The sequence below is a fragment of the Impatiens glandulifera genome, chromosome 5, assembly GCF_907164915.1.
Source record: "Impatiens glandulifera chromosome 5, dImpGla2.1, whole genome shotgun sequence".
Taxonomy (NCBI): domain Eukaryota; kingdom Viridiplantae; phylum Streptophyta; class Magnoliopsida; order Ericales; family Balsaminaceae; genus Impatiens; species Impatiens glandulifera.
Window position 1 is genome coordinate 9,377,188 of NC_061866.1, and position 21,234 is coordinate 9,398,421.

At 30.4% G+C, this 21,234-nt stretch overlaps 1 protein-coding gene across 1 annotated transcript; it reads right to left on the minus strand.

Moving 5' to 3' along the window:
• Nucleotides 1–7,988: 7,988 nt before the first annotated feature.
• LOC124938193 (nicotinate-nucleotide pyrophosphorylase [carboxylating], chloroplastic-like) lies at nt 7,989–11,763 on the minus strand. Its single transcript, XM_047478589.1, has 10 exons — nt 11,603–11,763; nt 11,346–11,517; nt 11,127–11,260; nt 10,332–10,395; nt 10,179–10,261; nt 9,942–10,025; nt 9,705–9,857; nt 9,325–9,501; nt 9,152–9,219; nt 7,989–8,358 (listed from the first exon to the last, which is right to left on the minus strand). The coding sequence occupies exons 2-10, from the start codon at nt 11,473–11,475 to the stop codon at nt 8,262–8,264; spliced, it is 990 nt and encodes a 329-aa protein (XP_047334545.1). The 5' UTR covers nt 11,476–11,517; nt 11,603–11,763; the 3' UTR covers nt 7,989–8,261.
• Between the last annotated feature and the right edge of the window lie 9,471 nt (nt 11,764–21,234).

The window sequence follows — 21,234 nt, forward strand, 5'->3', positions numbered from 1 at the left end:
TGTTGAATTACTCTATGACATGACATAAGTTAAATATTTAATGCATTATAAGATTTGACAAAAAAAAATGTATAAATATTTTTAAAATAAATAACCAAAATATTTAAAAGTAAATATTGTCTATTTATTTTAATGGATACTAAAATATAGTATCAAAAACTTTTCTCACATGTAACAAAAATTCGAACCCTTAAAGAATTTTTTAACTACGTTATTTTTTAAACGTTAAAATATTTATTTTTCTAATTTTTCTAGAAAAATTAATTGACGACTTTTAAAATATTTTTTTTTTTCAAAATCTCTAATTGATTTAATTTATTATTTAAAAAATTCAAAAAATGTATAAAATTTGGGGCAAGTTTTCTAAAATGTATGGATGATTATTCAAATAAAATCATTCAATTTTTTACGGACTTTTTAATTTGGTATAAGATTCTATTAAGATCTCCATAAGTGATTTAGGGTTTGAATTATGTCATGTAGAGAATAGGTATTATCATACATTTCTTCCTGTGGTAAGCCCTCCAAGAAAACTCATTATTTTAACTGATTTCGGAGAAATTATATATAAAAAAGTACTTAATTTAATGCCAGTGGACTAAATAAGAAAAATTCCACTCGATAGGCGTTGGGAGTTGGAATAGAATAAAAGCACTTTAGCTAGAAGATTTTTTTATAAAGAAAGTTTCTCATATTTTTAATTCACAAAAAGAAAAAGGATAGTTGGTCAAAATTTGGTAAGCATGCCTTACACTCATTTATTTCAATTGGTCAAACGAAGGCTACAGTTCCAAAAAAAAATGTTGATTATTAAATTTCACTTAAGCAACTCTTACTCTTATACTGAATGGCCAAAATTAAATAGTAGATAACAAGAAAAGTTCTCTTATATATATAATTTTTATTTTGTTTTATTATATACATACACTAGCCATTCTCATAATAATCCCAGATATATTACATATTTAACCTTCTTCATTTCATTTTCTATTTAATATTTTTGGAAATTTTGATTTTACATTAATTATTTGCTTTAATATTATTTTTTATTGATGAAATTTTGCTGATAATATTTGACATAAATATATTATTTTATTTTATTTGTGTTGAAATAATTACTTCGATATTCATTATTTATATCTCGCATTGTTTTTATCTTTTATTTTAAAAAAATGACTTCATCTATATTATTTAACCATAGAATGCACGTTACATTATAGTAAAATATTAATAAGATCAAATGGTGAGATAAAATTGAAGTAAGAAATTATATTGGGGAATAGAATTATAGAATGAGATATTGTATTCGTCTTTTTACTTTCAAAAGATAAATTTAAATTATCTTTATGTTATCTCTTATTTTGTTTATTATTATTAGTGTAAATTTATAAATTTGTAAGTTGTCATATGCTTAAAAATATCAATTATCACATGCATTATTAGCAATTAATTAACCAAACTAAGTAATAAAAATTAATTTGAAAAAAAGCATGTTAAGTTATATATGTGAATAAAATAAAAAAGAATCACATTTTCCTAGTCAAAATGCACTTTTAGATAGGTTTCGCATCACCCAAATAAAATGGTGACTTTAATCCACTTAAAAATAATCAAATTACACATTAACCCGTAAAAGTTAACATAATTTAGATGGCATAATAGCCTAAATAATGTTATAAAATAATTAATATTATTTAAGAGATTTTTGAACTCAACATAATTATATAATTCCTGCATGCACATTATTAAAAAGTTACAAATTAAAAAGAATAATTAAAAAATATGTATTATATAAATATTAAGAGCTATTGTGGAACTCCTCAAAATTATATAATTCATGTACATTATTAATGATTATTACATGTACTATTAGCAATTAATTAACCAAATTAAGTAATGAAAACTAGTTTGGAAAAAAAGGTGGTGTGATATGTGAATAAAAAGAAAACCCACCCAAATAAAAACTAATAAAATGGTGACTTTAGAACTCTTAAAATTATCAAATTTTACACAGTTCAACATAATTTGCACGGCATAATAGCCAAAATATAGTATAAATGAATTAATATTATTTAAGAAATTGTTGAACTCAACAAAGTTATATAATTAATGCATACTATTAATAAAGTTGTAAATTAAAAAAAAAATGCCTTATATAATTATTTAAGAGATTGTTGAACTTAAAAAAGTATATAATTCATGCACATTATAAATAATTATCACATGAAAGGGCCTACTTGATATTCAAACACAAAATTTGGAACCATAAAACAAATTATACTATCTAATATATTTAATAAAAATAAAATATATATTTATAATATATTATATAAAAATATATATTAAAAATATTTGATATGAAAATATTTAACTAATTCATAATATATATTTATTAATTAATATTCAAATTTGAGACTTAAAGTGGGGACTATGCAAAAACTAAAGAAAGTAATGATCAAACTAGTTTGGGAAATACGTGTAGCAGTTTGAATAAAAAAAATCCACCCGAAATATAAACTAAAAATAAATAAGAATGGTGACACTTTAATCTTCTTAAAAATTAATCAAATTACACATTAACATATAAAAGGTTCAAATGCATTATTAATAATTTAGATTGTTGAACTCAAATGAATTATAATCCATCTACATTATTAATAAAGTTGCAAATTAAAAAGAACTATAAAAATAATTATATAATTATTTAAGAGATTGTTGAACACACTTGCACTGAGAAAGAATTCATGCACATTATTAATAATTATTACATGCATTATTAACAAATAATTAACCAAACTAAGTAATGAAATCTAATTTCGGAAAAACGTGTTGAGCTATGTGAATAAAAAGAAAACTCATCCAAATAGAAACTAATAAAATAATGACTTTTGAGTCCTCTTAAAAATAATCAAATTACACAAAGTCATTAACCAACATAATTTAGATTGCATAGTATCCTAAATAATGTTTTAAAATAATTAATATTATTTAAGAGATTGTTCAACTCCATATAATTATATAATTTATGCACATTTTTAATAAAGTTACAAATTTAAAAAAAAAATGCATTATATAATTATTTAAAATATTGTTGAATTATAATTTTTTTAACAATTAGTTAACCAGACATACTTTTTAACTAATTTTGGAAAAGGCTTAGTTAAAAAAAAAAGAAAACTCACTCAAATATAAACTAATAAAATGATACTATTCTTTAAAAATCAACCCTCTTGAAAATGATTTTTTGTTTATTGACACGGCAATTCAACCTAATCTCTCTGTTATTTCCCGTTAAAACCTCAATTTTCCCCATCTTAACCATACCAGTCACAAAGTTATATAATTAATGCATATTATTAATAAAGTTGTAAATTAAAAAGAATAAAAAATATGTCTTATATAATTATTTAAGATATTGTTGAACTTAAAAGAATTATATAATTCATACACATTATAAATAATTAACATTTAGCATGTGCATTTGCATGATTAATAATATAAAAAACCGTGGAAAAAAATTACGGATAACATTTTTTATTTTATTTTTAACCGTTTTAAGTTTATGGGTGAGTCAACCCACAATCCGACCCAAGTATCCATTTACTCAACGTCATTATATATATATAAATTAGTTAGTTAAAAAGTTGAAATTATATTAATATTAAAACGTTCCGCGTTTATCAAATTTGGTGTTGAACCTAAAATATAAAGTTTTTGTAGCCTAGTTGGTTAAAGAGTTGTACTTCTTTTTGTTAGGTTGCAAGTTCGAAACATACCTCTAGCATTTTTAATTTTATTTTTAACCGTTTTAAATTTAAAGGCGGATCAACCCACAATCCGACCCAAATATCCAAATTAACCACAGCTATCGACCCGGCAATCCGGACACTTTAAAAATTAAGCATCATTATATATATAGATTATTTGGATGAAAATAATTATTTTTTTATAAAAAAAATGACATAATGTGATTAAATAAAAAGGCCTGAAAATGAGTAAAAAATTATAAGAGTTCAGGTTTCAAACAGAAAACCTTTGTAAAATTTAATGAAACAACAAGATGAAAATAAGAAAAATAATCATAATGAGAACAAAAATGAAGGACACAATCAACAAAGTTTAGAGTGTATTAAAATCATAAGTAAGGGCGACTTTCTCATATGCAGAGCTTCATCTTTGACAGATCAACCAATTTTTTTCACAAGTGGGAATTTGCCTCCACATTCGAATGAGTGAGTTTTCATCAAAGATAATTTCATTTCTAAAAAACTCCACATCATTTCGAACCCTTGAAAATATTTTTGCGTTCCTCTCAATCCAAATATGATAAACAACTTTTGCAAAGTTTAATATCAGTCCATTCTTTTGGGAAGCTAAGAAGACTCATTGATGTGAATAATTCACCCTAAAACAAGGAAGCATATGGCCATTTCCCAAAGAGATGGTTAATGGTCTCCTCATTTCTCATACAAAGAAGGCAACTGAGATCCGGGATATTTATATACTCTTAATTTGATCGCGTGTGTAAAGTCTTTCACGGAACGCCAACCACAAAATTAATTGGTGTCTAGGAATAACATTCGTAGATCGCACTAAATGAGACCATGGAACCACTTCCCTTATGTTGCGAACAATATTTTATGTTAATCCCGAGTCAAACCTGCCTTCATTTTCAATACTCCAAACTCGAGAATCCTCACAATTATTAAATTGAGGAAGACAGAGTATTGAGAATTCTCGTACCTTTTGGAATTCCCCTCAGAAAGTTATTCAATTCCCCGTTTTTGACTTGTTAGACAATAGTCAGTTGACATTTATGTCTTATTCGAATAAGAGAGAAAACACTATTATGAATAATAGGGTGATCCTCGAACTAGGGGTAATGCCAAAATAAAGTTTCGTTCTCATTCCCAATCTGAAGTTCGATCATCTTACCAGCACTATCTTTGAGCTTCCGAATTTTTTAAGGGACCGTGCCATTTTCATCTTGATTTTACACGTCCAGATGCTTATTTTCTTTCTAATTAACCTCGAATAAACCCATTTGACCCATAGTGAGACTTGTTTTTTCTCCAATGCCCAAAAAATGTCGATAGGCGAGAATTTTATTCCATGTAACACATTTTTTAATTCTAATTCCACATTCTTCCTTCGACTTACAAACATCAAGCCTCTTCACTTTTTTGCCTCCGCGCTCTTGAGTCCTAGTGTCGGACCTGAGATTTCGAGGCCTGGGGCGAGCAGAAAACTTGGTGCCCTCAAAACTTAATATTCATACATATATTTTTTATCGATTTAAATATAATAGTATTTGTAACATGAATTCTAGAAATAAAATATCATCAAAACAATATGTCATAAGTAAATACTAAAAAAACATAGAAGATCAAAAAAAATATATAAAATTCATGTTCCGAACTAGTACATAGTCACTTGAATATTACTCGTCTCGCATTTTTTAAAACGAAATTATTGATCAAGTTTGCATAATCAACTTTCTCAATAATTTTTTTCTCGACATAGTTGATCGAAGATAAATTTTAATCAACTTCAATTTGGAAAAACTTCTTTCTGCAGATGCAAAAGTAACTGGTATAGTCAACAAAATTCGATATGCGATATAAGAATTTTGATAACAATCATCCATTGTTTTCAAATAATTCAGCTCAAGAGACCATCATCATCAATAGACTTCAACTTTTCCAAACTAAATAAAACCCAAAGGTTTCTTCGTACGTTTGAAATTGCTCAAACCGAGTTTGAAATTGCTCAAACCGAGTTTGAAGTGAAGAAAGAGTTTGATCAATTATAAATAAGAAGTAACTAACTCGAAAAGATTCTTTAGGAGATTGAGTTACCTCTTCACTATTGATATCATCAAATTGTCTCTTTCTCCGAATGATGCGTTTTTCTCGGAAAATATGTTCAATTCTCATTTCACTTGCAATATGTTCGGCTTCAACCAATGCTTGATCAAATCCAGATTCTCTAAGCTCTTGGAGAAAAGAAATAAGCCCTTTAACTGTCCGATAGCAACATTAATATCCATTTTTTCTGATTGGAGAAACTTACTAACAATGTTAATCTCATATAATAACTTGTACCAAATTATCATTCCGGTTATGAATTCAAAATTCTCAAGTTCAAATGATGTCAAGGCCTCAGTTTCACTCTTTATTTTTGAGTCATAAGAAGTGTTTGTCAAATCAATTAAAGCATCTCGTATTTTGAAGTCTGGTCTTTTATCGACTTCACACTTTCAACATGGCTTTCCCATCGTGTTTGTGATAATGGCTTAACCGTAAGACCTTGTACATGATCTTTGAAAATTTTCCACCGCTTGGTAGAAGAAGAGAATAATGAATATGTGCGTTGTATAACACCAAAAAAGGACATCGTTTTAGGACAACAATTTACCATATCACATAGTGTGAAATTAAGACTGTGGCATCCACATGGAGTGTAGAAAGCTCTGGGATGAATTTCAAGTAATCTATTTTTTACACCCTTGTGCCTGCCTTTCATATTAGATCCATTGTCATATCATTGACCTCTTATATCGTCAATCACAAGTTCGAGATTGCTCAAAATATTTTTAAGCTTTATAAAACGCTCAAGCCCAGAAGTTTCATTAACTTTCAAAAATCCAATCTAAAATTGTGAATCCACCATTCCACCAGACAAGTCCTCAACAATAAAAAATAATCAAGTAAATCGGACCAAAATCTCACCAAAATTGGAGGAAGAACTCTAGTGGGCAGTGGCGTAGTGCCGAGAAACAAGGCTGAAACGAGCGAAAAATGCCCAAGAACTCGGGGAAGGAGACGACCGAGTTTTCTGCTCCGATTCCGGCAAGCTGGAGGATCGACGACGGGCTTGAGGTTTGGGGGAAGTGTTTCCTTTTCTTTTTCCAGAATTCTTGTTCTTATTTTTTTTTCCTTGATTTTGTTGATAAATGGAATCGTGCGATTCTTTTCTCCAAGTAAGATAGTGTTTTTTATTTTCTCCAATTAAGTTAGGGCTTATCATTGATAGATTATCAATTATTATTTATGAGCTTTTTAATTTATTTATTTTTTAAGATTTTGGTGCCCCAAAAATATTTGGGCCTCAGGCAATTGCCTCACTTATTACACAGCAGGTCCGGGCCTGTTGAGTCTCCTCGATGAAGTTCATCGTCAATTGATTAAACTCTTTCATAACTTTCTTTTGGAGGACCATCTGTTGCGTCCAATATCCAATGATGCCCATAACAACTCTAATGACTAATTCAATCTGTCTCGCATAAAATAATCTTTTTGTAGCCCATCCCATTATAGAGTTCTTCACATTTTCAATCAATGGCCTGCAATGAGAGATTTAGAATTGTTTTGACGAGAACATGATACCAAGATAACGAACTGATAATGACCCTTCATTGATTCTCATGATGTCGAAGATTTTTGTCTTTGTTTCCTTATTCACACCACCATATAAGGTCAGAATTTTACTCTGATGTCTCCTTGATAGTTTTGATAGATTCAACATCAGCCTGCGTCAAGATGAATAGATCGTCTACAAAATAAATATGAGTGATGTTTTCTTCCCATATGCATATGGGATGGTAAGTAAATAGACGGTAATTATTGTTATATATATATATATATATATATATATATATATATATATATATATATATATATATATATTCGGACAAAAACATCTAAATCACGCTAGTTAAACCCGTCATTTAAAACAAATTCACACATTCACAAATTATCTCATAAAAAATAGTTAGAATCACTCAGCATGAAAATGAATTGCCAAAACAACAACTCTCGCGTTGCCGTGTGATGTTACTTTTGGCATATAATTCATCCCATTTGAAAATGACATTTGTATACTTTCAAATAAAAGAAAATTTTGGAAATATAATTTATTTAATTAAAGGCAAATTAGTATTATTTTTTGTTTATATATCTAAAAAGGGACTCCATTACAAAATTATAAACCAGAACCTAACATATTGATCATAAATTTAAAATAACAAATATACAAACAAAACATTAAGAAGAAGAAAAATTATGACCATTGGGGTTTCAATGTTGTTGTCACCGAACAACTTTCTCTCTAATACCTTCAACATCTCTTAAAACATGCATAGCAAAGGAGATATAAAAAGACATGCTTATTTTAGCTTAAGCAAATGAATTCACATGTGGAAGATAAATTCCATGTAGCTGCAGACAAAGAACATATAGGATGATGTGGCATCAATCAAATCACGCTCTTTTTGTTCGCCTTCCGATTCGAAGCGCGAGCTCTGTGTCAATTTTAAGGGAGATGTCGAGAGCTTTCACCGAATGAGTCAGAGCACCACTAAAAGGAAGAAAACAAACCATAAAAAATGATAGAAATATAGAATTGGGTCTCATCGAAGTAAAACTTTACACATTTTTTCAAAACATAACTAGAAGAACATTATCCATCAAAATAGAAGGTTAAGTTTCATAAGGCTTCCACATTAGTTGGGGTCAAATTCCCCCATAACAATAGCTTAGGACATGTTTGTTTTTGGATAACCAGTAGGTTGTTCAGCTATTGAAAATTGAGTTTATTTGAGAGTAATTCTTTGGGTAAAGAGACCTTTAAGGGTATAAGAAAAAAAATCATTTTAAAACAAATAAGAAATAAAAGGTATTTTAGTTGATAATATGAATAATTGGATTTATGATTGAATATGAGTTATTTGAAATTAAACCTAAATAACCCAAAATTAACAAGGCCTTAATCAAACTAAGCATAACCTAAAGTATTCTTGTCCACAATAGAAAAATGTAGTGCAGAGAGTGTCACTGAAAGCTATGGCATATTGTGTGGATTGTATTCTTATCCTCAATAGTGATCACCAAGTTCAAGAAAAAAGCAAGATACCATTTGCACTACTACTTTATGTGATTTCAATAGCATCAAGATTTATTTATTATTTTTATTTAGGAAGCTAGCACCGTCATAACATCCACAGTAACATATCAAATATTCTTATAAGAAGGATTGTTACAATACTAGTTTTCAAATAAGTCCATCCACATGGACCATCAAGCATAACCGAATAGTGGGACACTACATTACAAGTATACTACAAGAAAAGACGGATAAAAGAGACCATTACCTTGAGATGTATGTCACTCCAGTTTGTCCAATTTTAGATACAGTGTCAAGAGTAACGTTTCCAGATGCCTATGATCATCAAATAAACAAATCATAGAAGAAGTTAAGGTTTTGATGAGATTCGAAGAACACTTTCGGTTTCAAAATCAATTTTAAAAGGTCTATAGGACACACCTCAGTCTCAAACCTCCCGCTAATGATAGCGACAGCCTCTTTGAGCATTGAAACATCAATATCGCCATTTCCAAATGGTACAACCATATTATCCAGCATAATCCTAGTTAAGGATGTTTTTGTTTCAGATGCATATTGTATCACTTCATGTACCTCCTCAAGTGTCCTTGTCTCAACCTCACAAAGTAAACCAGGTTACAGGTAAAGAAGGGCAAAATTTGGAGCTTGTTTGATGTATTTGTTTTTTTAAAATAATCCTCTTTTGGAAGAAAAAACTAATTTTGATGAAAAAATGGATTATTTTGGTTAAATGCTTAAGATATTTTTTTTATTGATGAATCGATCAATCTGGATAATACATATGAATGATAGATAGTTACCTCAACCCCCATATGAAGATTATTTTGTTCCAAATATGCATCAACTAATCTGAGAGCTTCCTTCACACCTCCAGCAATGGAAATATGATTATCTTTTATCAGTACCATATCAAATAAACCCATCCTATGATTTTGTCCTCCACCTATTAATACCTGCAAAACAATATTCAATACAGTTTTCTCCAAAGCGGGAAAAGGATAAGAAACAATCGCACTAAGGAAGATAAGGATCCATACCGCCCATTTATCCACTAAGCGTAGTCCAGGAGCTGTTTTCCTTGTCTCCAATATATATGCTGGACTTGCAGCATCTGCCATGGCCTGCAATGAAATGTTTCAGGTAGTCCTATTAAATGTCTATTACCAACCATAACAAAGACATTAATAAATTTGAACTTTTAGTTCCTAACAAGACAAAATCTGAGAAGAGCCATAAGAATAATTTGAAGATAAACTAAGGAAGAGTTGTAAAACCTTAGTTAGAGTAGCAATTCCACTCATCCTCTGCATGAAATTAAGGACAACTCTCTCAGATACAACAATGTTATGTGCTCGTCCTGAAAATTAGAAAATCACAAACTAGAAATCCAAAGCCCAAATTCTACAACTTTTGCTTTCACCACTTACCATAAACTTTACCGAACTGTAGTCCTTTCTTAACATAATCTCCATCTTTTACAGACCACTCAACCTGAGGTTGGAATCACATTATTCACATAATTTGACTATTGAACTTTATTGAAAATTAAGGGCAGAATGTGAATATTGAATTTTAAGTGTCAGAATTAGTGTTTAAAAATAAATGTTGAATAAACTAAATGAAATATATGAATTTGAAGTAGATTTTACGACATGATAAAATGGAGAACTGATATCCGAAGTGTACATAATGACTACTTTGATTAATTTACAATTAAATTTGTCTTTTATATTTTATTACAGAGTTGAGTTTTTCGTAGCTTACCAAATTAAACCAATTTTTCTACCTTAGTTTGAGGTGAATCAAAACAATTCAGTGATTTCATAACAGTTATCAAATTTTCTACCTTAGTTTGAGGTGAATCAAAGTAATTCACTGATCTTATAACAGTTATCAAATTTTCTACCTTAGTTTGAGGTGAATCAAAATAATTCAGTGATTTCATTACAGTCATCAAATTTTCTACCTTAGTTTGAGGTGAATCAAAATAATTCAGTGATTTCATAACAGTTATCAATTTGTCTACCTTAGCTTGAGGTGAATCAAAATAATTCAGTGATTTCATAACAGTTTTATCTACATTAGTTTGAGGTGAATCAAAACAATTCAGTGATTTCGTAACAGTTATCAAATGAACTTACTTCAAATAAGACTTGTATTAATTAGATTAAGTGATAAACTGAACACTGCTTAAACAAGAAAAGAATTATCCATCTCTGTACCTTGAGTGACTGATCAACCTCTTTGAATACCATCTCTGCAAGTGAAATTCCAGCAATGACTCCATCCTCCTTTGCCAAGAAACAGGCCTCCACTTCAATATCAGCCGGTATTGTAGCCATACAGGTTACATCCCCTACATTTAAGAGTAAATTGTAAAATACAGAAATAAGAACTAATCAAATGAAACATGTCTATATACAAGATCCAAATATATAAACCTTTATCTCCAGCATCTTCAGAAAGCGCAAGCTTGATAACACCCTTCAAATCATATGTAGGATGAGAAGGTGGGTTTACAGGAAGAGATGCGGAAGATATTCCAATATCTTTAGTTTCAATTGCAGACATTCTTACAGCAAATCTGTAATTTCCTGTAAGCTCTCTTGCTGTCTAAAGACGGAAGTAAATTAGTTCAGCAATAAACACAGACTGAAATTAGAACAGTTTCCATGTGAATCAAAACATGTTAACAAACCAATTTCAATCAAGAAAACACAGACTGAAAAACAACGACACTGCCGTCGTGAATCCTAGCACACCGGAGTTTCTTAGCTGCCTCGATGCGTCGGAGAGGATTGAGGTGGCGATTGAAGGAAAGGGAATAGAAAAGGAGAAGGGAAAAAAGTGAGAAGAAGAAAACCATAGCCGCCGGCGGGTGCACTCAAATATCTATTCCATTTAAAATAGGTGTAGTAGGTAATATCTTTGAAATCTAAATATTTATAATAATTTAAAATGTTATAAAATAGTTAAATTGCGTTGAAAAAATATATAAAAAATTTATCTTACAGTATATCAATTTTTAATTTTGGTAAGTTATTGCGGACAAAACTTTCACTTACGTTTTCAAATGACTTTTTAACTCAATTTTGAAATGATTGACGCATATGCTTTATTCTATTTCCAGATAATGATGTGATATAAGAACTTGTTAGGGGTTAGGTTTTATAACCCTTAATAAGTCGACGAATTGTTAAACAAATCGGCATCTTCCGTAATTCTTTTGAATAAGTTGTGCAAAGAGCAAGTTTTTTAGATTTGAATAAGTTGTGTTAGAAACAAGTGAGTGGTGACAGCTCTTTGTAACACTTGAGTAAAAGACAACTATTAACAGAATGAGCAGAAACAACAATTGGCAGAACATTATAAATGAAAAAAAAGACTACTAATCATTTGAAAACTCATTAAGTAATTTGAAATCTCTCTATCTACTCATACTCTAATTCTCTTCTAATTCAATCTCATTTTTCTATCAATTTCAGGTCATGCAATCATTCTCATTCTCTACTCACTTAAACCTTCATTTATTTTGTAATTACTTAGGTACTGCTTAATTTAGATTATACATATCGTGGAAGTATAATTCTCATTGTATCATTGGTATCAGAGCAACTTTCTTGGCATTATAGTGGAAACGCGAATGGAAGGAGAATTGAATGAGATTCGTAGTCATAGCCAAGCGCAGGACGAACACTTACAAGCGCAAGAAAATCTTTTCGATCAGATGGAGGCGATGATGACATCAATGAACGATGCACTTAGACGGTTAACTCAGGCGTCCGGTAGTAATAATCCGGAACTGAAAGGCGAAAGTGGAGGTGAACGCCAACCTGATCACAGACGTTGTGAGGACAAAAGACATCGGGGTGAACATCCTGAAGAAAGGGAACCACGTGATTATATGTATCATTCACCGACTAGACTGTCAAAAATAGATTTCCCGAAATTTAATGGTGAAGAGGTAGATGACTGGATATATAAAGTGGAGATGTTCTTTTAGGTGGATCACACATTGAAAGAATCAAAGCTAAAATATGTTTGTGCACACTTAAAGGGGCGAATCCGATGATGGTTCAGTTCACATCTACAACATAGGTTAACGGGAAGAGCTATGACTTGACAGGAGTTAAAAACGTTGGTACTAAAAGAGTTTGGCCCGAGTGAATTGATGATCCGTTAAAATAATGGAAAGATCTTAAGTAGTCGGCATCGGTTAAGGAATTTGGTAAAAATACTTGGATGTCATTTACATGTTACCACACCTTACGGAAGAATACTCAATTAAAAGCTATTTAAACGGATTATAAGAGGAGATTACAAATCCAATCAGAATTAAAAAACCGGGGTCATTATCGGAGGCTATGAGAATGACTAAACTACAACAGAGGACAAATATTAAACTATAAGAGGTAGTGTGTGATTCGTTGGTATGAATGGGTTATCTAGCAAATAAAGAGAGTCCACTACTGCCTAATCCTAAGAAACCAGCCTTTGGCAGCAGAAGCAACTACTCGGGAGGCTATAATCGATCATGTACGAGTACTTCTACTAGTGCGGTGAATAATGGAACATTGCTGAAACCAGAAATCACTAATCAGAGTTCCCGAAGGTTTAATATCGACCAGAAAACTCTGGATGAGAGAAGAAAGAAGAATCAATGTTTCTATTGTGAATAAAAGTGGGAATATGGGCATAGATGTAAGTCTGACATGTAGTTATGAGTATTGAATTGATGTAAGCTAAAAGGCAAATAAATGATATCGATGGAACGGAGGCGGAAGAAATATAAGCAGAAGCATTGGCAGTAAGCCTAGAAGGAGCTACCACATTTGAGACATTGAAGATCAAAGACAGTGTGGGTAAGAACATTGTATATGTATTAAAATTCAGGAAGCACACATAATTTTGTGAATTACAGGGCAATCCGTGGAACTGAGTTTGTTAAATCTCTTACACGACCTCTAACTGTGACAGTTGCGAACGGACATTAATTAATAAGTAGCAGTGAATGTCGAGGTCAGAAGTGGTATTCCTAGGGTGTGTATTAATGAAAGATTGATATCCATACCAAAATATGATATCATTTTGGGAATCGAATGACTATCTATTTTGGGTAACTTAAATTGGGACTTTAATGGGCTGGTAATGTCATTCCAACAATCCGGAAGAATTGTGAAATTATAATGTCATACTATCAAGAAAATGGAAATGCTAGACCTTGGGAATTACTCATCAGAAAAGGAGCAAAGGTGGTTATACTGAGTATCAAAAGTCAAAAGGATAATGATACAGAACTATTCTCATTTCTGGCTTCTTTACCCGAGATGGATATGGAGAATCATATAAGGGATCTACTTTATGAGTTTAGCGATTTGTTCCAAGAGTCAATCAGCTACCTCCTAATATAAGCTATGATCATTGAATTTGTTTGAAGGAAGGAGGGCAGACTGTCATCATGAGACCTTACTGATATCATACTCTTCAAATAGACGAAATGGAAAGCATGATAAATGAAATGTTGGAGGCAAAGGTGATTAGAAAAAAGTTATAGCCCGTTTTCTTCCTGGTGGTACTTATCAAGAAGAAGGATCAGAGTTGGAGATTATGCATGGATTATCGAAGATTAAACGAGGTAACCATTAAATATAAATTTCCAATTCCTTTAATTGAAAAGTTGATGGATGAATTACATGTTAGTTGTATTTTTTCAAAACTGGATCTGCGTTCAAGTTATCATCAAGTGAGAATGCATGAAGGTGACATTTGTAATACTATATTTAAAACTCATGAGGGGCATTATGAAGTTGTAGTAATGTCAGTTGGGTTAACCAATGTCCCTTCAACATTTCAAAGGATGATGAATGAAATTTTAAAACCTCACCTAAGGGACGGATCTATGTAGGGAATTTGTAGTAATGCCAGTTAGGTTAACCAATGCCCGAAAAAAGAAATTATGTTTAAAATCTAACATTACCCCCTAATTTTTTTTAAAATTTCAATAGAATTCACTATTTTGTTTATTTAATTATTAAAAAAATGATAAAACTTACATATATTTACTCGTTTTATCCAAAATTTTCTCGTTATTTATTTATTCCCACCATAATTTTTTTAAGCCCACCCTACCATTGAATCATGGGTTCGTCCTAATGAAGTTTGTCTTAGTCTTTTTTGATGACATTTTAATCTATAACAAGAACTTGAACGAGCATGTGAAGCATTTGAGGCTGGTTTTTGAATTATTAAAACAACAACGGTTAGTTTTGAAGTATTCAAAATGTGCTTTTTGCTTGTTGGGAGATTGACTATTTGGGCCATGTAATTTCACAATAAGGGGGTGGTTGTGGACATGTCTAAAATCGCAGAAATTGAATCGTGGCCATAACCGAGTAATCTGAAATATTTGAGGATTTTTTTTAAGACTTACATGTTATTATAGAAGGTTCATAAAAAAAATATGGATCCATTGTGGTCTCATTGACAATTTTGTCGAAAAAATGCAAGTTTGAATGGAATGAGGCAACAACAAAGGCCTTTAATGAGCTTAAAGGAGTAATGATGAGGCCACTGGTACTGAAGTTGCCAACTTTCGATGAAGAATTTGTCATTGAGACAGATGCAAGTAAAACAGGGGTGGGGTCGTTTTAATACATCATGGACATCATATTGTATTAATCAGTAAAGGGTCAGGGCCAAGACTTCAAGCCTCATCAACATATGAACAAGAGATGTTGGTAGTGTTAAATGTAACTAAGAAATGGAGGAGTTACTTACAGTTTAATCCATTCGTTATTAAAATTGATCACGAATCTCTTAAACATCTATTGGAAAAGAAAATTAAACACCCGAGTCAAGAGAAGTGGTTATACAAAATGGTGGGATTCGATTTTTCAGTACAATATATGAAGGGTAAAGAGAATTTGGCAACAGATGCACTATTGAAACTTTCAGAAGAGGGATCTTGCTCAACAATATCATAATTTTCATCAATTTTAATGAAAACATTTGAGAAATTGTGGAATCAATATCTGAATTTGAAGAAGATCATTTCGACCTTGGGGATTGATTCGTCAGGGGTAAAAGGGTTTTCCTTTATCAAGGGTTAGATACGTAAAGAAGAGAGTTTGGTGGTGGGTTGTGATTGGGATTGAGAACTTATGTTATTTCAACAATGCATAATTCGACAGTAGGGGGTCATTCAGGAGTGATGGTCACATATCAGAAACTGAGTCAAGCGTATTTTTGGAGAGGAATGGAACGAGATGTTAGAGAATTTGTGAGAAACTGTGTGGTTTTCCAGCAACAAAAATGGGAGAATCAAGGGTATAAGGGGTTGCTGCAACCTTTGGCTATTCCTACATCCATTTGAGTGATATTTCCATGGACTTCATTGAAGGTTTACCTAAACCCAATGGTTATTCTATTATTTTTGTAGTGGTGGACAGACTCTCTAAGATGGCTCATTTTGTTGGGTTGAAACACCAATTTTCTGCTAGTGATATTGCTCAAGTGTTCATGGATCATATATTTTGTTTACATGGAATGCCGCTAACCATTGTAAATGATAGGGACAAAATCTTTGTGAGTACTTTTTAGAAAGAACTGTGTAAATGGTAAGGTATTGAACAAGCATTGTCTTTAGCATATCACCCACAAACCGATGGACAGACAGAAGTCGATAATCGAAACCTGGAAACTTATTTACGATGTATGGCAGGTCAAAAACCTAAGTCATGGGTAAAGTGGTTTTCTTTAGCTGAAGGATGTAAAAACAGTTAAGGTAGGAGCCTTAAATACCAGCTGCACAGGAATGAAAAAAGACTACTGATCATTTGAAACTCTTCAGGTAATTCTAAATCCCTCTCTACTCCTACTCTAATTCTCTTCTAATTCAATCTCATCTTCTTATCGATTGCAGGTCCTGCAATTATTCTAAACCCTCATCTACTTTGTAGTTAATAAGGTACTGCCTAATCTGGACAATATATATTGTTGAAGTATAATTCTCATTGTATCACGATGTTGCAATTTAAGGCGACGACTATGTTGTTACTCATTTATCTCATCCATATTTAAATATTGTGTGTTTATGTTGTGCCCTAAAATTAAACAATAAAGAATATTGATGTTGAAAGAGAGGAATATGTTTGATTGTCATATAGTTAAAATGTAAATAAATGTAAATAATATGATAAAGATTACGAAATATAAAATATTATATCGTAATTAGAGACAGATCTACATTGGGGTTGAGGTGGGCTCAAACCGTCCCAAAATAATAATAATAATTTTTACACTAAAAATGTGACATAACCCCTTATTTATTTATTTTTTTAATTTAATTCACTGTTTATTTTTTTAATTCTTAAAAATGGGCGAAAACGTAATTTAATATATATGTTTCATTCTTAATTTTCTCAAAAATATTTCAAGTTCAACGATTTTTTTTCAAACTCACCCCCAACTTCAAATCATTGATTCGTCATTGATTATAATACAAAATTCGTAATATACTTAAATTGGTTGTCTAAACAAGAATTATACTATAATGGTGACTATCTCCTTAGTGAAATGAATTGAGAGTGAAACTCACCCGAACTTCAAATTTCGATTATAGAATAAGAATTGTTAATATTTGGAATTAGGTTCTTTATTTTGTACTCTTTGAAAGAGAGCTTAACTATTTCAATCAAATATAAATATATAATAAGTAATTTAAAAATAAAATAAAATAATGTATAACGAAATATTTAAAACTTAATTAAATGTGTAGGATACCAATTATCCATTTAAAATAAATAGGCATGGCAAATTTTCGAATTTTAAGGACCCGATCGACTTGCCCCTATTACTGATACTTAAATTACTTGAATTATCGATTTGGAACCAATTTGTACCGGACCCAAATTGAACCGATTTTTTAAAACTATTTTACTCCTTTAACGATTTTTAGCTGATTAAACTTTAAGAAAATTCTGGTTTTGCTCCTTAAACTTATAATTATATATAATAAATAATAATATATAATTAATATTTGTTTAAAAACAATAGTCTATATATATCACCTGGTTTCAAACCCCCACTATAATTATATAATTTTAGTTTCTTGGTCTAGTAAATGGAAGAAAACAATCACCTTCCAAATATATATCTATATGCAGAATCCACATCACAAAAATATTTTACTAATCAATTGATTTACCTTTACTACCAGGCTTGTCTATCTCAATGTTATAGGGAAAATAAAAAACATTCATGATCATTTTGGATAATTGCAAATCTTCCCATGTCATATGATAAGTCATTACTTGGATTAAGCCTCTTTTGATAAATTCACTACAAATGATTTATTTGTGACATTGCAAATAAATCATGAAATATAATAGATATTAATGTTTAGAAAAAAAGAAAAAAATATATTTTGTACGGTACCAATATGATATTACCCATAATTTCTTAAAATTTTTAGTTTAATACACTATTTATTTTTATCTAATTAAAAAAAATTACATTTCTCTATTCTCGTTTTATCCATAATTTTCTCGTTATTTTTTAAGTCCACCCAAAAAAAAATTTCAAACTCACCCGACTCGTATTCCTGAATCTGTCCCTGGATATGGAGCTAAAAATTCCCAACGTTAGTGAGCAATGTAGATCCTCATGGAGCCTCGAGAGACACCTTAAAGGCGAGGACAATATGGAAACTTAGTTCATCTCAAGGTGTTCTGATCAGCCCTTTATTGTCCCTTAGGTGGAGGGTGAGCTTGATCATTATATATTACTTCTGTTGTTTTGAAATTTTATAGCAGAAGACTCAAAAAAAATGAGGAAGATCACCAAACAAAGATCAAAATCAATTTCATCAGTTGAGTAGGAATTATGTCTTGATGATGATGGACTAAAAGCCTCAAAAGAGTGAGTTTGGGCTTGAATTGTAGGAGATTTGATCACATTTACAATTCGGACACTTTCCGAGAAGTACATCCATATGATAAAAATAAAATGAATTAAAAGGGGGAAGTTAGCTAGAAAAATGTATGTTGAAGACAAGAAACTTTCAGAAGACGACGTTAACTATGCTAGAAAGGAGCGAGAATACGATTTACAAAAATTTGATATGGAATTTGCCGTGTTATAAAATAGAGCTCTAATACGACTCGATATAAATTAAAGAGAAAGTACGTTAATTGCACAAAATATACTTGAAAACCAAAATGAGATAAACCACGTGTTTTCTCACCATGGTGTCAAAAATATGTTATAATGTAAGATTAGAGAAGAATGACTGACTTATTCGAAAAAACATAACTGATAACATATATTTAATGGTCACGTGATTGGTCTTAGCAGTCCAATTCTAAAATATTTAAATTTATTTTATTGCACTGCGAATCCGAACACCGATAAAAACTCATGTGGGTCACCACGATTCTAGCAATCTCTAACCTGAGAAGAATCATGTGTGTCAAAAGAAAAATACACTTCAAAAATATCAACGACAAACATAATCATCTTTAAGAGTCTCTATAAACTTACATCGCACAAAATAATGTTACATATCAATGCGCTTAGTTTTCTCATAAAACATCTAATTATTTGTTACACAATATAATTTTGACTAAGGTTTTATATGAGAGATTTTATTTTATGTTTTACAAATTATTTGTTACACAGTATAATTTTGACTAAGGTTTTATATGAGAGATTTTATTTTATGTTTGTGTAAATAATCAATTTTATTGATTATAAAATCAATTATTGTAAATTTAAATCTAAATGATTCTTCTTTCAACTGCATCCGCAAATCCAAAGTGATGATCAGTAGTAGCATGCTGTATGCTGTTTACCACTAATTAGATGGATATTGTTATCTCAAAACATAAAAAATAAAACAAAAATATTCCAATAAAGAAAAAGATAAATACAATTTAGACAAAATTTTATTGTTTTAAAGTCAAATTTCCTGTTTTAGATTAAAAAATATACGACCCATGATGAGTGAGATATATGCATACCAAATTATAGGACATTATGAATTGTATTGCATACTATAGGCATCTCCCTCTTTTTTGTCCAATTGATTTAAGACATTAAATAATTGCATGACTCATCTTATTATTATGTGTTACACATTTTAATTATTTAATATGTTTAATAGTAAAACAGAACACATAAATATTATAAGTTAATTATATCCCTAAACTCATATATTTTTACATACGCTTTAAATGGATTCACAAATCACAAATCACAAATTTGATGTGTACCCATAACTTAAGGATTTTAATTTTATTATATATACTAAGGACATAGTTATGCTCTTTCTTTTTGTGATTCAAATTTATTTTTGAATGAGTAGCATAACCCTACATTAATGACACTTATTAAAATTAGAATGTCCGTGAAATGATAATTGAATCTAAAATCTTTAATTTCGTAGGTAAGATTTTTATTATTTAATTTATGAGTTTTTTTTAAACGATGATTTTCGTTTCTCTTTTAGAGTACGACTAATCATTGCAAGTGAAACATATAGTCTGTAAACACACTTAATCAATTTAAACACACGATACACATGCTCGAACTTAGAACTATGACGAATTACGGTAAAAATGTTACATTATCCCCTAATTTAAAAAAAATCACTATTTGTTTATCTAATTATTAAAAAAATGGCAAAACATATATTTATCCACTTGTTTTATACAAAATTTTCTCGTTATTTTGTTTAAGTTCACTCCAAATTTTTTTAAAACTCACTTCAACTCAGATTTTTGAATTCGTGTTCATGTCAAGAACCTTAGAAAAACTGATAATATTTATCATTTTTTGCGCTAGGCTAGAAGAGGAAATCATATTAATGAGCTATATGATACTAAACATGGAAAATCAACCGTGAACAATGTTAAGAGCACGACCTAAAGTGTGATATGACAAAATGTGATACGACACAAAGAAAAGAAAAACTTGTTAAGATTAATACATTCAGCCATGAAAATTGGTGTACATGTTCCTTTCATTAAGAAAAAGAAGGTTTAATATATATATATATGATTCAGAGTAATGTGGTAATGGTCCCATCTAATTTTATATTATGATATGAATATGACTCACATTAATCAAGTTAATAAGTATTTGTTGTGCTGTTGAAAGACACAAGTTATAAACCCCACTAAATAATATGGGACAAAAATGTTTGTTTCTTTTTGGGACATAAAAATTATAAATTGTGAAACCTTAGGTGTGACTACTACATTTCAACAGATACATAGATGCTTTCTTAATGTCTCTTCACATCATTCCAAGCCCCTTCCAATTGTCCCGGCT